Raw genomic sequence first — 17,304 nt, forward strand, 5'->3', positions numbered from 1 at the left:
TAATAACGATCGCTCGATACTTTATTCGGCACTCCCGATATTACGGATAATATATCACACACGAGTAAAACGTAAACCGCGCGCGAGAATTTCACTTGGCGCGACCGTTACATTTGAAAAAATACGTGAAAAGGGCGGCTTGTCTGATTGGCGGCGAAAATCATAGCAGGAAAGTTGCGTGACGTCACGTAACTTTAAGGGCCATCTACAATGGAGTGTTTTAGTCGTAACAACGCTAATGCCCAGTCTACAATGAGTCGTTGGTCGTTGGTCGTAAGAAATTTAACCAATCACAGTTGATCTTAGAGAAGAATAACCGAACATAATTGGTTAAATTTCTTACGACCAACGACCAACGACTCATTGTAGACTGGGCATAAATCTACGACCATGCTGTCAATAATATAAACGACGTAACAATAATATACAAGCCGGCTATCATAGAGAGGTGACTAAAAACTAACCCCGAACACCTAAACGCTCATCGTAAGCACTCACTGAATTGGCTCAATGTCTGTTGTAGGCCGTAATCAGTAAAACAGTACGTAATGAAAATATTGTCTACGACTACTGCTACGGCCTACAACTCTCCATTGTAGATGGCCCTTTATGGAAACGCAGGCCAAGGAAAGCGGTGAGAAAACCGTTTGAATGAAAATTACGCGCAGAGATACAACGAACGGAGACAAATTCGTTTCGAGAATTTTCTATTTCGTATGCTCGCACGACGACTAGTAGCACTTCACTTAATTGGCACTCGCGATATTCTATCGAACGTATCCCCTTCGAGCAAACACTTCACTCGAAACCGAAGGCAAACGCATGCGGTGACCAATCAGAATTTAAGCACTTGCTGTGACTTGCCGGAACCCGACCTGCGCCTGGTTGCTGATTGGTCACCGCATGCGTTTGCCGGAGCTCACCGCAGACATGGAGGGTCTGTTCGCGTCACATGCTCCGACATGCTTCTACTCACTCCAACGCATTCTAATAGGTTGGCGTCATCGGAATCAACGTATTGGAGTGCGTTGGGGTGAATAGGAGCATGTGGGGCATGCGACGCGACAGACCTCAGGAGTTTTTGCATAACGGTTATGTCAATTCATGTGTGAAGGCCTTTAGGGCTGCGGCAACACTGTCCAGTTTCCTGTGGGAACGGGGGCCATATTGCAAAAGAAATTATTTGCAGCATGGCAATTTTATACTTTCTGATAAATACGTGACAATATCCATTTAACGGATTATTTCTCAAGTGACGATGACGCGTGTCACGTTTCTACATCCCGATCTTGGTATCGGTGGCGCCGAAAGGCTCGTCGTCGACGCCGCTCTGGCATTAAAGAAGAACGGTCATAATGTGAACTTCGTGACTACTCACCATGATCCAGAACATTGTTTTTCGGAGACTAAAGATGGTACAATTCCTGTCATTGTTGTAGGCAATTGGTTACCCAGACACTTTCTTGGCAGATTCTATGCGCTCTTCGCTTACATACGTATGGTAAGTTAATTATTAACAAAAGTAATGAGAGAAATTACGAAAAATGTATGGTAATTATTTAGTTTAGCTACACCACCACGAATGTGAAATTATTCTTATTTGACACGTTTTTTTGCACGAAATGTAAGAATCTAGCAGAGAAAAATATTGCTCTGCCCCGCGAAGTGAAATATTAATCATTAAAATTGCTTATTTATGTTAGATTTGTTAGAAAATCTGTCATATCAGCGAAGTGTAGCAATAGACGTATACTCCATAGCCATATGCGCATGCAAGAAATTCGCCAATTTGAAACTTGTGTGTACTTATAATGGTATCACTTGAATTTTAATGATAAACAAATCTATTTTTAATTTTTTTTTTTTTTTCATAAATCTGCTAACTGCCATAGCTATATTCTTGCAGTTTAAGAATCTTTGTTTTTTTTTTTGTTTTAAACTATCAGATTGCAATTGTGTCAACCGTGGAAGAACATTTTTTTGGTTGCCATACCTTTTCGTCTTTATCTACTTATAGAATTGTTATTTATGGCTCTAAATTTTTTACGATTATTTTTTGTTAGTAAATATTTATATATAGTACTTAAAACAAAAAACTATATTTTTTGCACAACACCCTTAAAATAATATTAAAAAATAACTTTTTAGACGAGAATACTCCTTTAACATAAATGTAAAATATATACTTTATACCTATTTTTTACTGTAATTTAGTAACTATATTTTTTTCTTTATAACATAATATAATTTGTATATTTGATAAATACCTGATTAATACCTGATTATATTTCCATTAAAGTATTATTAATATATTAAATACTACTAATTAACAATATTTTTATTATATTTTATATGCAATACTTTTTTATTAAAGGTCAATTTTTCATTTGCCTTGGGCACTGAAGTGTTTAGCCTAGTTAGAATCTTAGCTCTGCAGACGCGCAGGGGTGACCGTACCGCACCGTCATTTGGGCATAGCAAACCTACGCGGACCCGAGCTCATTCAATGCGGACAAACACGTACACATAAACATATACACATACACTCATCCATAACTGACCCATCTACATATATACGACACATACACATACACACATCTACATAACATTCAGTGTGGTAAAATCAGCGAAAGTGTACAAGAGAAGGCCCAGTGTTACACGTGCCGTATATCTGAAGAAGATCTGGCACATTAAGCTCTCAAAACAAAAAAAAAAAAATTAGCTCTGCAGAAAATCTTTATTAAAAAAATTTGTCATAAGCAATTATATTGTGGAAATAAATTTTTATGTGATATTTATTTTTTAGATATATGCAGCCAGCTACATAATATTCTGTGATCAAAGACCAGAGATTGTCTTCTGTGATTTGGTATCCATTTGTATACCTATACTGAGACTGCGGATTCCATATGTAGTATTTTATTGTCATCATCCAGATCAGCTACTCTCACATTCTGGTGGCTATATCAAGCAACTGTATCGTATGCCACTGAATTATCTCGAGGAAATCACGACTGGTATGGCACACAAAGTATTTGTAAATAGTGGTTACACAAGTAGCGTGTTTAAACACACGTTCAAGAGACTGAAAGTTGAGCCAGAAATTTTGTACCCTTCCATTAACACGGATTTTTTTAATAATACGCGAATAATATCTCTAGAGAGGGTGCTCGACAGAAAGCTACCAAACGATAGTATTATACTGCTGTCTATTAATAGATATGAACGTAAAAAGAAACTATCTCTTGTGATAGAGGCTTTAGCGGAGCTGGAGAATTTTTTAACGAAGGAAACATATAAAAAAGTGTACTTGATAATAGCTGGTGGATATGATAAGAGGGTCGAGGAAAACGTAGAGTATCACCTAGAATTGATAGGACTCGCCGATGAATTGCATGTAACGGACAAAGTGATATTCTTACGTTCGCCCTCGGACATAGATAAGATTTCCATACTTCATCATTGCAAAATTGTGATATACACTCCACCGAATGAGCACTTTGGAATAGTGCCCTTGGAAGCGATGTACATGGGTAAGCCAGTGATCGCTCACAATTCCGGTGGTCCCACGGAATCGATAATTTCCGGAGAGACTGGCTTTCTAGTCGACCTGTCAGGAGAAGCGTTTGCTTCAAAAATAGCTTATTTAATTATAAATCCAAATCAACTTGAAAATTTTGGTAGATCGGGTCAGCATAGATTTCTGGCGACGTTCAGTTTCGCTGCTTTTAGTGCTCAATTAAATAAGACGATAAGCAACTTGACTGATGAGCAATAAAATAATAAAATTTATTAGATTTCATTTAAAAATTATTTAAAAGACTACATATTTTTTGCATATTGATTAGATCTAGAATGCTGGTTAAATGTGAATGTTATTAAAATAAAAAGGATAAGTGAAAATATTTTTCAATGATATATCTATTTCATGTTAAATACAATACAAGATGTTTAACAATTATTGACACAACGCTTTCATAGAGATAGAATAGCCTAAACTTTTTATTAAACAGTTCTGTACCATTTTGCAATAGTTAACAAGTTATTAATTTATTATAAAAATAGCCGAATTCGTCCGACCTACTACAAATGCAAGCAGTGTCAATAATAATTGTCAGATATCTATATTTAATTTAAGAGAGATTAATATTTTCTATTTTTGTAGCTTAAATTATTTAGTTTATATTTTATATATTAGTTTATATTTTATATATAAAAATAAAATATATTGCAATTTATATATCTTGTGAGATAGGTCATTAAACCCACTTGGAAAAATAATTTTCAAAGCAGTAAAAAAATTTATTACATATCAAGATATATATTCCTAAAATTTCATGTTTTGAATTTTTAAGTTGAAAACTTTGTAAATAAATTGTACATATCTAACAAATCAACAATATTGAAAACAAAAATTAGCTGTTATTTTTCCAATGTACACTTAATTTTTACATCAAATACATTATTTATTTAATTTTATTATAATTATTTCTTAATTTTATAAATGATTTTTAAAAGTAAATTTTGTATGCCCCATCGAAATAAATTGTCAAGACAAACATATCTTGTATAATAATTTATAATTTTAAATAATACTGAAAAAATAAAATAATTCTATGTATCATAATGGAAAAAAATTTATTTTCTAATGATCTATATTATATATATGTAGTAGAAATATAAAAAATTTTACAATTTATTAAGAAAACAAAAGTTAATGTTTAAAATTCTTTTTGTAAAACAAGCGAAATTAATCCATCAATTGTAAGTTATCAAGTTTCTCACTAGAATAGAATCCCGCTTTGACCTGTCTGCCACCAAAAAAACGGCCATTTAAATCAACCACAGCTTTAATAGCACTTTCTATTCTCTTAAACTCGACAAAAATTCGCACTGCCTCTTCTGGTGAAGCTTCTATCACTTCATGAATAATAACACGTGCGACATCGCCATATTTAGTGTTGCATTCATCCTTTACTTCTGGTTCAAGATCATCATCAACCTCTCCAGGACCAACCATGTTGCGCAAGAGAACAACCTACAATGATGTAATTAAGATTATAAATCTGAATTATATGATAAGCAATATTAAGATATATAAAATTACTACATACATATTTTGTTAGATAAATTAAGGAATAATTTACATGTATATAAATTTATATGTGTGCACACTTATAGTGTTCGGCACAGATAGAAGAAAATTTAAAAAATGTGTATGTGATTCAAAATAATAAAACGAGAAAATCAAGAATAACAAAAAAGCTTTTTTTAAAAAATTTTTTTTTAAATTTATTTTTTAATAAATACTTGAATATTCACGTAAAAGAAGGCCTAAATTTATAATTTAGAAACGAAACCTTAATCACATTTTTATTCTTATTTTTTGTATTTTATCATCTAGAATCACTCATTAAAATTTCTCGCATCTATTGCCGAATGCTTATTTGTATTGTACACTGCTCAACAATGATTCATTCCTTGGCACTTCTTGCGGAGTAAGGACATAGACGTCTCTCGATCTAGCGACTATTTCGCAATGATAAATAATTAGGTTGATGAATATGTCCTGTCAGCCGCTGCTGGATGATTAGGCCATGGCTACTTTTTACGTTCCCCTTATCCCGTAAAGGATGCCTAAAAACGAACTATATTGTCGGGCAGTTTACATAAGATTGTACTAACTTTGCTTGGACATTTCATTATCTCTGTAATGCTAGGTTCTTCCTGGGGCTGTTGTGGCTGGGATGGCGCTTGCGATTGCTGTGGTGGAGAAGCAACAGGTGGTGGTGGTGGTGGCATTAATTGCTCCCTTTCACCAACTATTCTACCACCACGTTTACTAGTTTTTTCTACTTGCAATGCGACCGACATGCCCTGTTCCTTTTTACCGAGACCCTGTCCTTCTTTAAAACCGTACTTTGCCATTATTTTTGCTGCCACAGACGATGTCGAATAGCCTAGATTAGATTGTTGTCGCGGTGGTGGAGGTGGCAATTCCGTGGATTCTTGTAACGACGGTGGCGGTGCAATGGCGGCACCTCCTACTACACCTCTCGAGGTCGGCGTTCTCTCTTCGTCTCTTTCAGGAGGTATCATTGTACTGTTTCCACTGGCAGGCTGTTCATACACATAAAATTTCAATATAATCGGAGTTGAATAAGTTAATATTTCTTATAACTAAATTAAGTTAAGGTTAATAGCTTGTAAAATTAACACAAGTAAAATAAAAAGTGTCATTTTTTGTTGAAGTAAATCTTTGTGCTTAATAATATTTCGATATCAATTATTAAGTACATTTTTTAATTTTATAAATTGTGTACGAATATGATTATCAAACTTAAAACAGTTGTAAACTGAGACTAAAAATAATATCTTAAATTAACTTGATCGTTAAAAATAATAATGCTATAAGTTTTATTAATCACCTTTTTAAAAAACCTTTTAAAAAAATTTGTGGCGAAAAATATCAGCCATTTTGAAAAATTTCTTATGTTATTTATATTGATCTAATATTTACTTCTTACTATATAATTAGTTATTACATTGAATAAAAATTTACTTGTTAATAAAATTTGAAGGAAAAGTATTTAGAAATTAGAAAAATAATAAAGTTTAATTATTATAGCCAAATTGTAAAAGTAACAATAATAAAACTGGTGATGTAAGTAGCCAATACTTACCCTGTAAGAGTTAAATATATTGGTAAATTTAATAAATATTTTTTTTATATGTAACTGAGTTTATGCATACTCAAAATTTACGTATTAAAAATCAAATAACTTGTTAAAAGTTGTTTGATTTTTGTTGAAGCTTGAGATTTTCTTGTATTTTACGAAAAATTAAATATAAAAAAGTTTAAAAATTTTTTTAAAAATTATGGGAGTTAAGTATAATATTTTTTATTTTTGCTTAAAAACTTTTAATTTCAAAGTTAAAAACAAGTATTCCCAGATCACTTATGGCAATAAAAGTATCGATAAAATTGCTATAATGTGATGATAAATATAATTATATTGTAAAAGCATTTATCTTTTTATACATAATTGTCAAATATTGCATAAAAGTGCAAATTTTTATAGCAAAATTATTCTGAACTACTTTTATAGCACATTTACATCATTTTTAAAAATAAACGTTCATATTTACCCAATATAAAAATGCAACTTTAAATGATAAAAGTGTAGGCAAAATATAGGCCAAAAAACATTTTAAGACATGAGTTTTTACACAAGAAGATCGGTATTATTGCAAGAAATTATCACTAATTCTTTAAAGAACCATTTTCAAGGTTAGAAAGTCCACTTCAAAATAACTTTTTTTAATCTGATTTTTTTTCAACAATGTTTCATTGAGCTACAGCTCTTCAAAGTAAAAAAAATATTGAAAACAGTTTTAAATTTTATGTTGGAAAACAAAATATTGTAAGAACAAGACTAAAAGTATTTTAAAAACTTCTCTTTAAAAAATAAATTTTTAAAAGCATCTATAATTTTTTCTGTAAAGATACTTAAAAAATAAAGATTGCTGAAACTTTTGAAGATAGTGTATATGTCAAAGAGAAATGCTTTTCTCTTTTTTCTAAATATAGATATAACAGACATTTAATATATGTCACCTGAGTATCTTCAAAGCGAGTACTATCCCTTCTACGTTTACGCATTTCCGTCTCCTGATCATGCTCCCTGTCTCTAATATCACGTAATTCCTTCACAACTTTTTCATATTCATTGGGCCACATAGGATCATATTCATTCACTACATTCCAATCAAATTCGCCACCTACTCCAATGCTGCTCACACTGCCAGTCAGTGAATTGTTTTGAGCATTGTCATCCTCTCTGTCGACATCGCGATTAGTTTTTGATTTCAAATCTATCACTGGCGCTAATACTGCAGTAGCCTTCCTATATTGTTCACGTTTGGGCTACAATAGGTAAAAATTAGAAGTTTTTAAGTTTTATTTTTAAAATATAAAGTATTATATTTTAAAATATAAAGACATTACGTTGAAAATTTCTTGTAAAGATTCGTTATTCACTACATATCGTTAACGATAGATTCACCTGTGTTGTAGCAGCCTTTTTCAGCTGAAGCTGCGATTGCAACAACTTAATGCCGGAAGACCACCCCGCAACTTTCTCTGTGGTTCGATGCTTGTCAAAATCGTCGTATAAAGACATAATAATTTTTTTTTAATGTTTAACTGCATTAAACTGACATTACAAACATAACCTCATCCTTCGTAAGTTCGCTCCATAGACATAGTAAGTATAGACTGGTATAGACCGAGTGAGACCGAGCATTCCGCTGTATTAGAGATAAGTATCTCTACGCTGTATAATAGTCTGTTCTTTCTATCTGCACTGTTGCACTGGTGCAATAAGAATGAGAAAAGTTAGAATGAGAAAAAATATACTTGTCTTACTTAACTTATTGCACCGGTGCAACAGTGCAGCTAGAAAGAACAGACCATAAGCCACGATGGAAGTAACAAGGGGTGTTTACGATAATGGGTGCTTTCCAGCAATGTACACAGGCGACACTGTGTAACACAGTGTACGAACTAGTGCTTTCCAACTACGACACAAGTCGACACAATCGTACACAGCTAAAAAGCTAAGTTTGACCGTGCCGTCACTCCACGAATGCCAACATTTTTACATTTGGTATCACTTATTTTTTTATAAATTTCTATACATTTCTAGTTTTGGCTAAACCGATTAAACGTTACGTTTAGGTTTAGGTTATTTTCGTTTGTTATCATAGGTGATCATAGGTGTTTATCGATTTCTGATCCATTTTCTGAACTTTTTGACATTAATGCAATCTAATTTTGTTTTGTCGCTGCCATCCTTAACCAATGTAAAGAAAATTTGCCTTACACATGGAAGGTAATTCAATGCATACTTTATTTTATTATTTGTTGCAACTACAAATGTAATAAATACATTGATAAATTTACTATTATCATACTTATCTTTTATACATACATGTTAATCGTATTAACTCTTATACATTTTTATCTTTATTAATTTTAATCAATTTCGAGAATTTGATTCTTTAATATAAACCACGATATAAATTTATAATTAAAAATTTACATAAATTTACTAATTAATAAAATCAACGGTATAATTTGAAAGTCGCCAGTGATGATTTTCAATAAATGAGATTAATTTTTTTTTTCAAGTTGACACAAATTTTATTCAGACAATTACAGTTACGACGTTTTGGCCCCTGCTTTGGGCCCTTATCAAGTAGTATACAATCACATATGAATTTGTGACTCGCGTCAGCAAATCATGATTATAGGTGTTACATTAAATATTCGTGTCAATTAATAATAATATAGTTAATGAAACCACTGCCCGTGACAATTACTGCTCACCAGTAAAGACTTATATTGTCAACTTTAATATTCATAGTATTATTTTTATAAATTAAACAGGCAGTGGTTTCATTAACTATATTATTATTAATTGACACGAATATTTAATGTAACAACACCTATAATCATGATTCGCTGACGCGAGTCACAAATTCATATGTGATTGTATACTACTTGATGAGGGCCCAAAGCAGGGGCCAAAACGTCGTAACTGCCCAGATAGCAAGTATGATATAATAAAGATATTAGCATCTTGCTACGCATTTATGTCGTCCCTTGTGCTGTTGTTTGCTAGCATTCGATGTCGAAAATAAAATTCTTTGCACGTTTCAAACATTATGCTAGCATTACTTAAGATCAGTGTCGAATGCTAGCAAATAACAACACAAGGGACGACGTAAATGCGTAGCAAGATGCTAACATCTTTATTAGCAACATGAGAACAATTTGTGCTCATACATACATTTGTGGCTATCTGGGTGTAATTGTCTGAATAAAATTTGCGTCAACTTGAAGAAAAAAATTAGTCTCATTTATTACTAATTAATAATTACATAATTTTTCATTTACAGCAGTGGAAGGATTTATTTGCAGGCACTGCGGTGCATATATTCCTTTGTTAGAAACAGCATCCGTTCATGAATGTTTTAAAAACAAAGATGTATATGTAGACAACAATAATGTTTTATTTGTACATGACAATTTGGATGGCCATGATAAACGTAAGTTTATTTATTAAATTGACCTTATTTTACTTATTATAAAAGCCATTTCTTGATCTATTTTTAAATATCTCTTCCTTCTCTATCTCTCATATAAATAAAAATTTAAATAAAATTTCTGTATGTGTGTGTGTGTGCATGTGCATTTTATGTTATTCATACAATTTTTTAAATATACATAATTTATATTTTCCATTTATTTTTTTCAGCATGTAATGACTATGAGAAAACAAACACTATAGAAAGTAGTGAACAATCTACTAAGCAAAGTAAATTTATATATATTATATATTTATTGTATATATATATTATATATATATATGTATATGTATATACAATATGTTTGTTTTATTTTTCCAAATTATCTTTAAATGCTATTTATATTTCACAGGTGCTGTGTGGACTGATAAAGCTATAATGGCTCTTCTCAGCCTTTACGAAGCCAATGTGCATATGTTGGATCATCCAAAGAAAAAAACCAAAATTTGGACAGCAGTATCAGATGGTTTAAAAGATTTCGAAATCGAAGTATGACAAAAGTAGTATATTATAAACGTTTTTTATAAACAAAATAAAACAATTTTATTTGTATGTTATCTTTAAAAACATCTCAATTTAACGATCAACGATATTTTAAAATCCAGCTTTACACACACCATAAACATACATATATGTATATATTTTCATCATGCTTTTATTTAAAAAATTTTTTTTAGATGTCCCCTGATCAAGTAAGATGGAAGATGAACATATTGCAAAAAAAATACAAAGAATGTTGTGACAATAATAACAAGTCCGGTAGGGGTAAAATGGAATTTAAATGGTATGATCAATTGGATGAAATATTTGGTAGAAATAAAGACGCTATTGCTGCCCATACCGTATCAAGTAAAATAATAAAACAAGCTTCCGAGTCTACATTATCCAGCCAAAAGAACATTGGAAATTGTACTTCTGAGTCGCCATCGTCGGCTGAGATTCCTGCAACTCCTATTGCTTCTACTTCTTTGTCAATTAATAATAAAAATGCAAAAAAACAATTTCGTATTCGGCGTGGAACAGGTTCGAACTTAGCAGATAAAAAATTAAACATTGAACATCAGTGGCTTAAATTTTTAGAAAACAAAGAAGTAAGAGATACTGAACGTGATAAAAGGATTGCGAAATCTGAAGAAAGAACAACCGAGAGTTTCACGCTCAAGAAAAAATTAATAGCTTTAAAAAGACAAGAAATAGAACAAAAAAGAGAATTATTAAATAAAAAATTAAAAGATAAAGAAAATAGGCATGCTGAAATTATACAAATAGAAAAAACAAAATGTAAATTACTGAAAAAATTATTATATCAAACAAATTTAAAAATATCCGACGATTCTGACGAATAGTAACTGATTAACATTGATACTAATATTAGAGCAGTTAATAAAACTGTTATAGTTAGAAATTATTGAAGATAAATTTATTATTTGTGAAGTATTAAGGCCCGGTTCCACAACTCACGGTTAAATTAATTGGCCGATTATTCCATTGGAATTGACCAATTGTATTTGTCGTTAAGCAAAATTAACAAACACGATTGGTCAATTCCAATGGAATAATCGGCCAGTTAATTTAACCGTGAGTTGTGGAACCGGGCCTAAAAGTTCTAGAAAAACTCAAAATAATAAAAGCTAATATTAAAATATTACCTATTGATTGAATTGCAGTGGTACTCTCAACTCGCAAGTGTTCCTTAAATTCTAAATCTGTCCAGGGGCTCGATTCTTGAATTCATTTGCAAGAGAAACGTATTCGCAAATTCTGTTCTTACAGAAAAGTTGAAAATTTATTGGCTATCGTATGGCTGTTAACCAATAAACTTGCAACTTTTCTGTTAGAGCGGGTATTTGCGCATACGTTTTCTTGCGAATGAATTCAAGAATCGAGCCCCCGCTATCAACAACATGAAGATAATGTTCAACTCGATGTTTCTTACGTCCATTAATTAAATATTTCAGTAAAGGCAGTAATAATATACAACTATCATTTTCTTCACTGTTTAAAGATGTATTGACTGAAAGGCTGCTATTATTCCAACTGATTTCACTGATACTTGAACTCTCAGTACTTGTACTAGTGTTTAGTACATTTTCCATTAAAAAATTAATCGCTATCTTTTGATTCGTGTACTTCTGTAGTTTTTAACTTTACTAAAAGATACTTGTGCTGTAAGTTATTATTTAAAAAAATTTTTTATAAATGAAACATTTTCTAATAAAAAATACATTTATGATGTTCCATCATATCTATAAAAGTATTTTATAAATAAAATTTATTAATTGTATAAATATATTATACTAGAAAGTTGATACAGTGCAATTTAGTGAATCATTTCATCTTCGTTATTTTCCAAATATTAAACAAATAAAATAAATGTATCTTTTATTAGAAAATGTCTCATTTATAAAAATTTTTTTTTAAATAATAACTTACAGCACAAGTATCTTTTAGTAAAGTTAAAAACTACAGAAGTAATATATATTTATAAACTATAATATACTATAGTTTATTTTTAATTATAACAGTTTTAATTAACTGCTCTGCATTTTCAAGTATATTTTTTACTAAAATATTGTACTTTATTTTTTTATTTCATATTTTTATTTTTTACATTTTATAAAAATGCTTTTTGTTTAAACTACAATTAAAACAAATGTGATTTAGTATGTAGAAGTAACATTAAGTGAAATTTGCAATAATGTGCAATCCAATTAAATGTAAGTATTAAGAAAATTATTTAAAAATGTAAAAAATAGACAAAAAAAATTTCTAGGAGTAAATTGTTGGAGTAGGAATGGGAGTAGGAGTAAATCGTTATTGACTGTTAATTATTTTATAAAGAGTATTATTTACTTTTTATGACTGCATTCTAATATTTATTATTAGTATTGAAAATTTATTTTTATCTATGGTAATGTATGTAAAATCTAAATATTAGAACGTAGCATTTGAAAACAATGATTGATTTTGTTGTATTCTTAAGAATAATAAATCAGATATAAAAGCTTAAGAAAAGTTCAAATTTATTTTGGTCCTTTTTCATTCAGTACAATTTATTTTTTTATACTTAATTTTATTAATCAATAAGTCGAACATTAAAGTGTATCGCAATTAATTTATAAGCATTTTGCAAGAAAATTTTATATAATATTGTGTCTCAACGTTTTTCCTATTATTTTTTATATACGTAATCAGTATTTATACATAACTTATATACATAGTAATCATTACACACATATATCTATTCTTGGCCAAATATTTCTCTGAATACTTGCATTCGTCGATCTACCTGAAGTTCACAATTAACATCTTCATTAGTATCATTATTTATATTATCATTTGGTTCCTCGATTTCTACATTATCATCATTAAAATTGTCGTCATTACAATTCAAACATAAATTATGTAAGATACATGCAGCTACAACTGTATTTGTAATAAATGACATTTCGCGGTATTCTGAAAAAAATTTAATTCGTCGGAAACGTCCTTTCAAATAACCAAATGCTTTTTCTACAACCATACGTGTTGAAGAATGTATAAAATTAAACTCGGTCTGATGAGGAGTAAGATAACCATTATCACGGAAAGGAGGAACAAGCCATTGTAATGACGGGTATGCAGAATCGCCAATTATAAATTTTTCATTGGGAAAAATTACCTCTCTATGTTCATTAGCTGAATTGTATAAAACAGATTTTCTCAGGACTCGTGCGTCATGAAGAGAACCTGGCTGACCACAATATATATTAGTAAATTTCATATCCGCATCTACGACAGCTTGTAAATTTATAGAAAAGTATTTTTTCCGATTGCAATAATCTCTTGCATTCTCTACATTAGGTTTTTCTATTTTAATATGGGTACAATCTATAGCACCTATTACATTAGAAATACCTCGTTTAGTGTAAAACTGATGACAAACATATTCGATGTGTTGTTCTTGAGGCCATTTGATAACGTTATCTAATTTTGTCAAAATCCAAGCTGTTACTCGGCGAATTACTCGAAAGACAGACGAAATTGAGACATCAAATCTATCTGATATTGTTCGTAAAGGTTCAGTGTTTGCCATGTGCCATAAAAAAATAAGAAAACTCAGTTTTGCTTCAATTGGTTTCGTTCCAAATGAGTGTGAAGGAATAAAATTACTTTCACGTAATTCATCTAAAACATATAAAAAATTATATACTTCAAATATTAAAATAATAAAATAATGTTTAAAAATAAAGTTTTATATCATTGTTTAAAGAAATATTATTACCTATTAATTGAATTGCAGTGGTACGCTCAACTCGCAAGTGTTCCTTAAATTCTAAATCTGTCCAGCTATCAACAACATGAAGATAATGTTCAACTCGATGTTTCTTACGTCCATTAATTAAATATTTCAGTAAAGGCAGTAACAATATACAACTATCATTTTCTTCACTGTTTAAAGATGTATTGACTGAAAAGCTGCTATTCCAACTGATTTCACTTATATCTGAACTCTCAGTACTTGTACTAGTGTTTAGTACATTTTCCATTAAAAAATTAACCGCTATCTTTTGTTTCATGTCCATCATATCTATAAAAGTATTTTATAAATAAAATTTATTAATTGTATAAATATATTATACTAGAAAGTTGATACAGTGCAATTTAGTGAATCATTTTATCTTCGTTATTTTCCAAATATTAAACAAATAAAATAAATGTATCTTTTATTAGAAAATGTTTCATTTATAAAAAAATTTTTTTAAATAATAACTTACAACACAAGTATCTTTTTGTAAAGTTAAAAACTACATCCATAGACTTTTTTAAAGCCGTGTTCATCAGAATTATGAATCAGAATATATACATTGAAAAAGCTAGTGACAAGTTACTGCTCTGCTCTCTGACGGTAAAATAAAAAAGCTAAACAGCGTTCCAGCTACAAGTCGACATTGTGTAACACTGTGTCACACAGTGACAACACAATGTTTCATAGCTGGAAAGCAGCCAATGGCTATCCGAGTAATTTTCTCTAGGACCAAAATATATGATAAGCACAACCATCTACTATCATCATTATTCGTGACAACTCAATGCTGTCCGGTATAGCCAAATCATCACGAGCAAGTTGCGAGTTCCGTGAGTTTGTAGCAGGTAACCTAAAAAGTACGACATAAATAATTTGATTATTACAATTAAAAATAATCTGTTTTTAATGTATGATAAGATTATTAACTTTAAAATAGTAATTATATGTAACACAATCATGTATTTTTAAAGTATTGTCTAAAGTAATATCAGAGTTTATTTTATTTACAAATATGTATTTTGTCTATCAAGTTTCTATCATAACGGTATTATTTCAAAACCTAATATTTTAATTAAACATTGATTCTCAATAAATGTTATTATTTATTATTAACTAACATATATATTAGAAAAGTCATCTTTTATTAAACGGATGGTGTTAACACTTTGAAACAAATGAGATAAATTATGTAAAATTACTAAATAAATCATTATTAATAATATTTTTTAGATTACAAGTAAAATAAAAATTTAAGTATAAATATTTTTCTTTCTTGTAACAACTGTTAATGATAAGTTGCATGGTGTTATCATTGATTTAAAAAATCATATATCTTTATGTATAAATATTATGCATGAATATTTCACTAATGTGAAACTAATAATAATGTTTACAATAAATTTTTTTAATTTGTAATACAAGTGCATAGTAAATTAAGATATACTGTAAACAGATATACGTTAGATATGCATTAGATATACGTTATAATATAGAAACTTGATAGACAAATTAATAAATAAAATATTTGTAAATAAAATAATCTCTTTAATATTACTTTAGACAATACTTTAAAAATACATGATTGTGTTATATAATTACTATTTTAATGAAGTTAATAATCTTACCATACATTAAAAACAGATTATTTTTAATTGTAATAATCAAATTATTTATGTCGTACTTTTTAGGTTACCTACTACAAACTCACGGAACTCGCAACTCGCAACTTGCTCGTGATGATTTGGCTATACCGGACAGCATTGAGTTGTCACGAATCATGATGATAGTAGATGGTTGTGCTTATCATATATTTCGGTCCTAGAGAAAATTACTCGGATAGCTATTATCGTAAACACCCAAGGTGTGTTATTGCGCAGGCATTTCTATTGACCAATAAGAGAGCGTGCCAAGATTCCGCCATCTTGTATAATTTGAATGGATATTAAACGTAGAGATACTATGGTCGGAATTCATAGTCGAATCTTATTCAAGTTCCAGCTTAAGCACGATCTTGAGACGTCAATGCTGTTATTTCATTGGTTAAGTAAGTCTCAAGTCGGCTCGAAGCTAGACTTAAGACAATGCTTGAGCTTAAGATCGGTCTATGAATCCCGTCCTATAACAGAGATTCGCGGATGCGTTAACGATTTCTGATTGGCTCCCGTCGCTTGGAGTATAACCGGAAGTATAAGAGAAAAAGATAGATTTAACTGACAGAGAAAGCCTAACCGACCTAACCTGTCACCTGTCAAAAGAAAACAGAGTGTCTACGACCCGGTTCCACAACTCACGGTTAACTGCTAACGGGAGATTAATCGACTACCTATCTTTCTCTGTATTATTATCTAAGGAGAGACAGAAAATCTATTAACCTCCCGTTAGCAGTTAACCGTGAGTTGTGGAACCGGGCCTACGTGTCTACCAAATAGAATATAAAATCAGAGAGAAACCTGAGGTTGCACATATTTTTCTACGAGTCTAAATACAATGCTTAAATTATATTTATAATACATAATGTGTATATAAACATAATATGTATTTATATATAATAATATAATTTCTTAATAATCAATTTATATTACTTAACTTTACATGAAAAAATTAATGAAATATGCCTGAACCTTTTTTTTAAATATATTGTGTTTTAATATTCATTTTGTTCACGATTATTAAATATCAATAACTACAAATAAAAAAATATATATATTGTATTCTCATTTACAATCAAAATAAACCGCCATCGAAAACGTCATATCCGATATCCGGTTTTACTCCAAGACGACACATCTGCGAATCTCTGGGTCTGTTCGCGTCACATGCTCCGACATTGCTCCTATTTACCCCAACGCACTTCAATACGTTGA

General features: G+C 30.4%; 4 protein-coding genes across 9 annotated transcripts; 2 read left to right on the forward strand and 2 right to left on the reverse strand.

The window, feature by feature from the left end:
- Positions 1-1,073: 1,073 nt before the first annotated feature.
- On the forward strand, positions 1,074-3,905 carry LOC105838058 (alpha-1,3/1,6-mannosyltransferase ALG2). 2 transcript variants are annotated; one of them, XM_012683337.3, is made up of 3 exons: positions 1,074-1,501; positions 2,807-3,017; positions 3,162-3,905. In XM_012683337.3, the coding sequence occupies exons 1-3, from the start codon at positions 1,259-1,261 to the stop codon at positions 3,776-3,778; spliced, it is 1,071 nt and encodes a 356-aa protein (XP_012538791.1). In that variant the 5' UTR covers positions 1,074-1,258; the 3' UTR covers positions 3,779-3,905. The 2 variants fall into 2 exon arrangements, with proteins under 2 accessions (XP_012538791.1, XP_012538790.1); XM_012683336.3 differs by having other exon boundaries at positions 2,807-3,905.
- On the reverse strand, positions 3,904-8,669 carry LOC105838059 (splicing factor 45). Its single transcript, XM_012683338.3, has 4 exons — positions 8,067-8,669; positions 7,619-7,927; positions 5,686-6,120; positions 3,904-5,038 (listed from the first exon to the last, which is right to left on the reverse strand). The coding sequence occupies exons 1-4, from the start codon at positions 8,181-8,183 to the stop codon at positions 4,751-4,753; spliced, it is 1,149 nt and encodes a 382-aa protein (XP_012538792.1). The 5' UTR covers positions 8,184-8,669; the 3' UTR covers positions 3,904-4,750.
- Positions 8,670-8,675: 6 nt separating this feature from the next.
- Positions 8,676-11,557, forward strand: LOC118646467. Of its 2 annotated transcripts, XM_036289443.1 has the most exons (5): positions 8,676-8,894; positions 9,964-10,113; positions 10,323-10,382; positions 10,505-10,641; positions 10,830-11,557. In XM_036289443.1, exons 1-5 carry the CDS (start codon positions 8,888-8,890, stop codon positions 11,496-11,498), a joined length of 1,023 nt encoding a protein of 340 aa, XP_036145336.1. In that variant the 5' UTR covers positions 8,676-8,887; the 3' UTR covers positions 11,499-11,557. The 2 variants fall into 2 exon arrangements, with proteins under 2 accessions (XP_036145336.1, XP_036145337.1); XM_036289444.1 differs by lacking the exon at positions 10,323-10,382.
- A 1,594-nt stretch (positions 11,558-13,151) lies between these two features.
- LOC118646750 (protein ANTAGONIST OF LIKE HETEROCHROMATIN PROTEIN 1-like) lies at positions 13,152-15,148 on the reverse strand. 4 transcript variants are annotated; one of them, XM_036290337.1, is made up of 5 exons: positions 14,910-15,145; positions 14,417-14,722; positions 14,050-14,343; positions 13,814-13,881; positions 13,152-13,441 (listed from the first exon to the last, which is right to left on the reverse strand). In XM_036290337.1, the coding sequence occupies exons 1-5, from the start codon at positions 14,971-14,973 to the stop codon at positions 13,394-13,396; spliced, it is 780 nt and encodes a 259-aa protein (XP_036146230.1). In that variant the 5' UTR covers positions 14,974-15,145; the 3' UTR covers positions 13,152-13,393. The 4 variants fall into 4 exon arrangements, with proteins under 4 accessions (XP_036146230.1, XP_036146229.1, XP_036146227.1 ...); XM_036290336.1 differs by having other exon boundaries at positions 13,152-13,881; positions 14,910-15,148; XM_036290334.1 differs by having other exon boundaries at positions 13,152-14,343; positions 14,910-15,148.
- Between the last annotated feature and the right edge of the window lie 2,156 nt (positions 15,149-17,304).

Source organism: Monomorium pharaonis, chromosome 7, assembly GCF_013373865.1.
Source record: "Monomorium pharaonis isolate MP-MQ-018 chromosome 7, ASM1337386v2, whole genome shotgun sequence".
In the NCBI taxonomy this organism is placed as follows: Eukaryota; Metazoa; Arthropoda; class Insecta; order Hymenoptera; family Formicidae; genus Monomorium; species Monomorium pharaonis.

What these genes read in the sequence shown, in the direction of transcription:
- LOC105838059 (XM_012683338.3), bottom strand. Translation starts at nt 8,183, where the DNA reads ATGTCTTTATACGACGATTTTGACAAGCATCGAACCACAGAGAAAGTT. An exon ending in AAAAGGCTGCTACAACACAG is followed by an intron (nt 7,928 to 8,066) that starts GTGAATCTATCG and finishes TACCTATTGTAG; the next exon opens with CCCAAACGTGAACAATATAG. An exon ending in TAATGAAATGTCCAAGCAAA is followed by an intron (nt 5,039 to 5,685) that starts GTTAGTACAATC and finishes ACATCATTGTAG; the next exon opens with GTTGTTCTCTTGCGCAACAT.
- LOC118646467 (XM_036289443.1), top strand. An exon ending in TTTGGATGGCCATGATAAAC is followed by an intron (nt 10,114 to 10,322) that starts GTAAGTTTATTT and finishes TATTTTTTTCAG; the next exon opens with CATGTAATGACTATGAGAAA. An exon ending in TGAACAATCTACTAAGCAAA is followed by an intron (nt 10,383 to 10,504) that starts GTAAATTTATAT and finishes TATATTTCACAG; the next exon opens with GTGCTGTGTGGACTGATAAA.
- LOC118646750 (XM_036290334.1), bottom strand. Translation starts at nt 14,973, where the DNA reads ATGAACACGGCTTTAAAAAAGTCTATGGATGTAGTTTTTAACTTTACA. An exon ending in TACAAAAAGATACTTGTGTT is followed by an intron (nt 14,723 to 14,909) that starts GTAAGTTATTAT and finishes ATACTTTTATAG; the next exon opens with ATATGATGGACATGAAACAA. An exon ending in CACTGCAATTCAATTAATAG is followed by an intron (nt 14,344 to 14,416) that starts GTAATAATATTT and finishes TAATATTTGAAG; the next exon opens with TATATAATTTTTTATATGTT.
- LOC105838058 (XM_012683336.3), top strand. Translation starts at nt 1,259, where the DNA reads ATGACGCGTGTCACGTTTCTACATCCCGATCTTGGTATCGGTGGCGCC. An exon ending in TCTTCGCTTACATACGTATG is followed by an intron (nt 1,502 to 2,806) that starts GTAAGTTAATTA and finishes TTTATTTTTTAG; the next exon opens with ATATATGCAGCCAGCTACAT.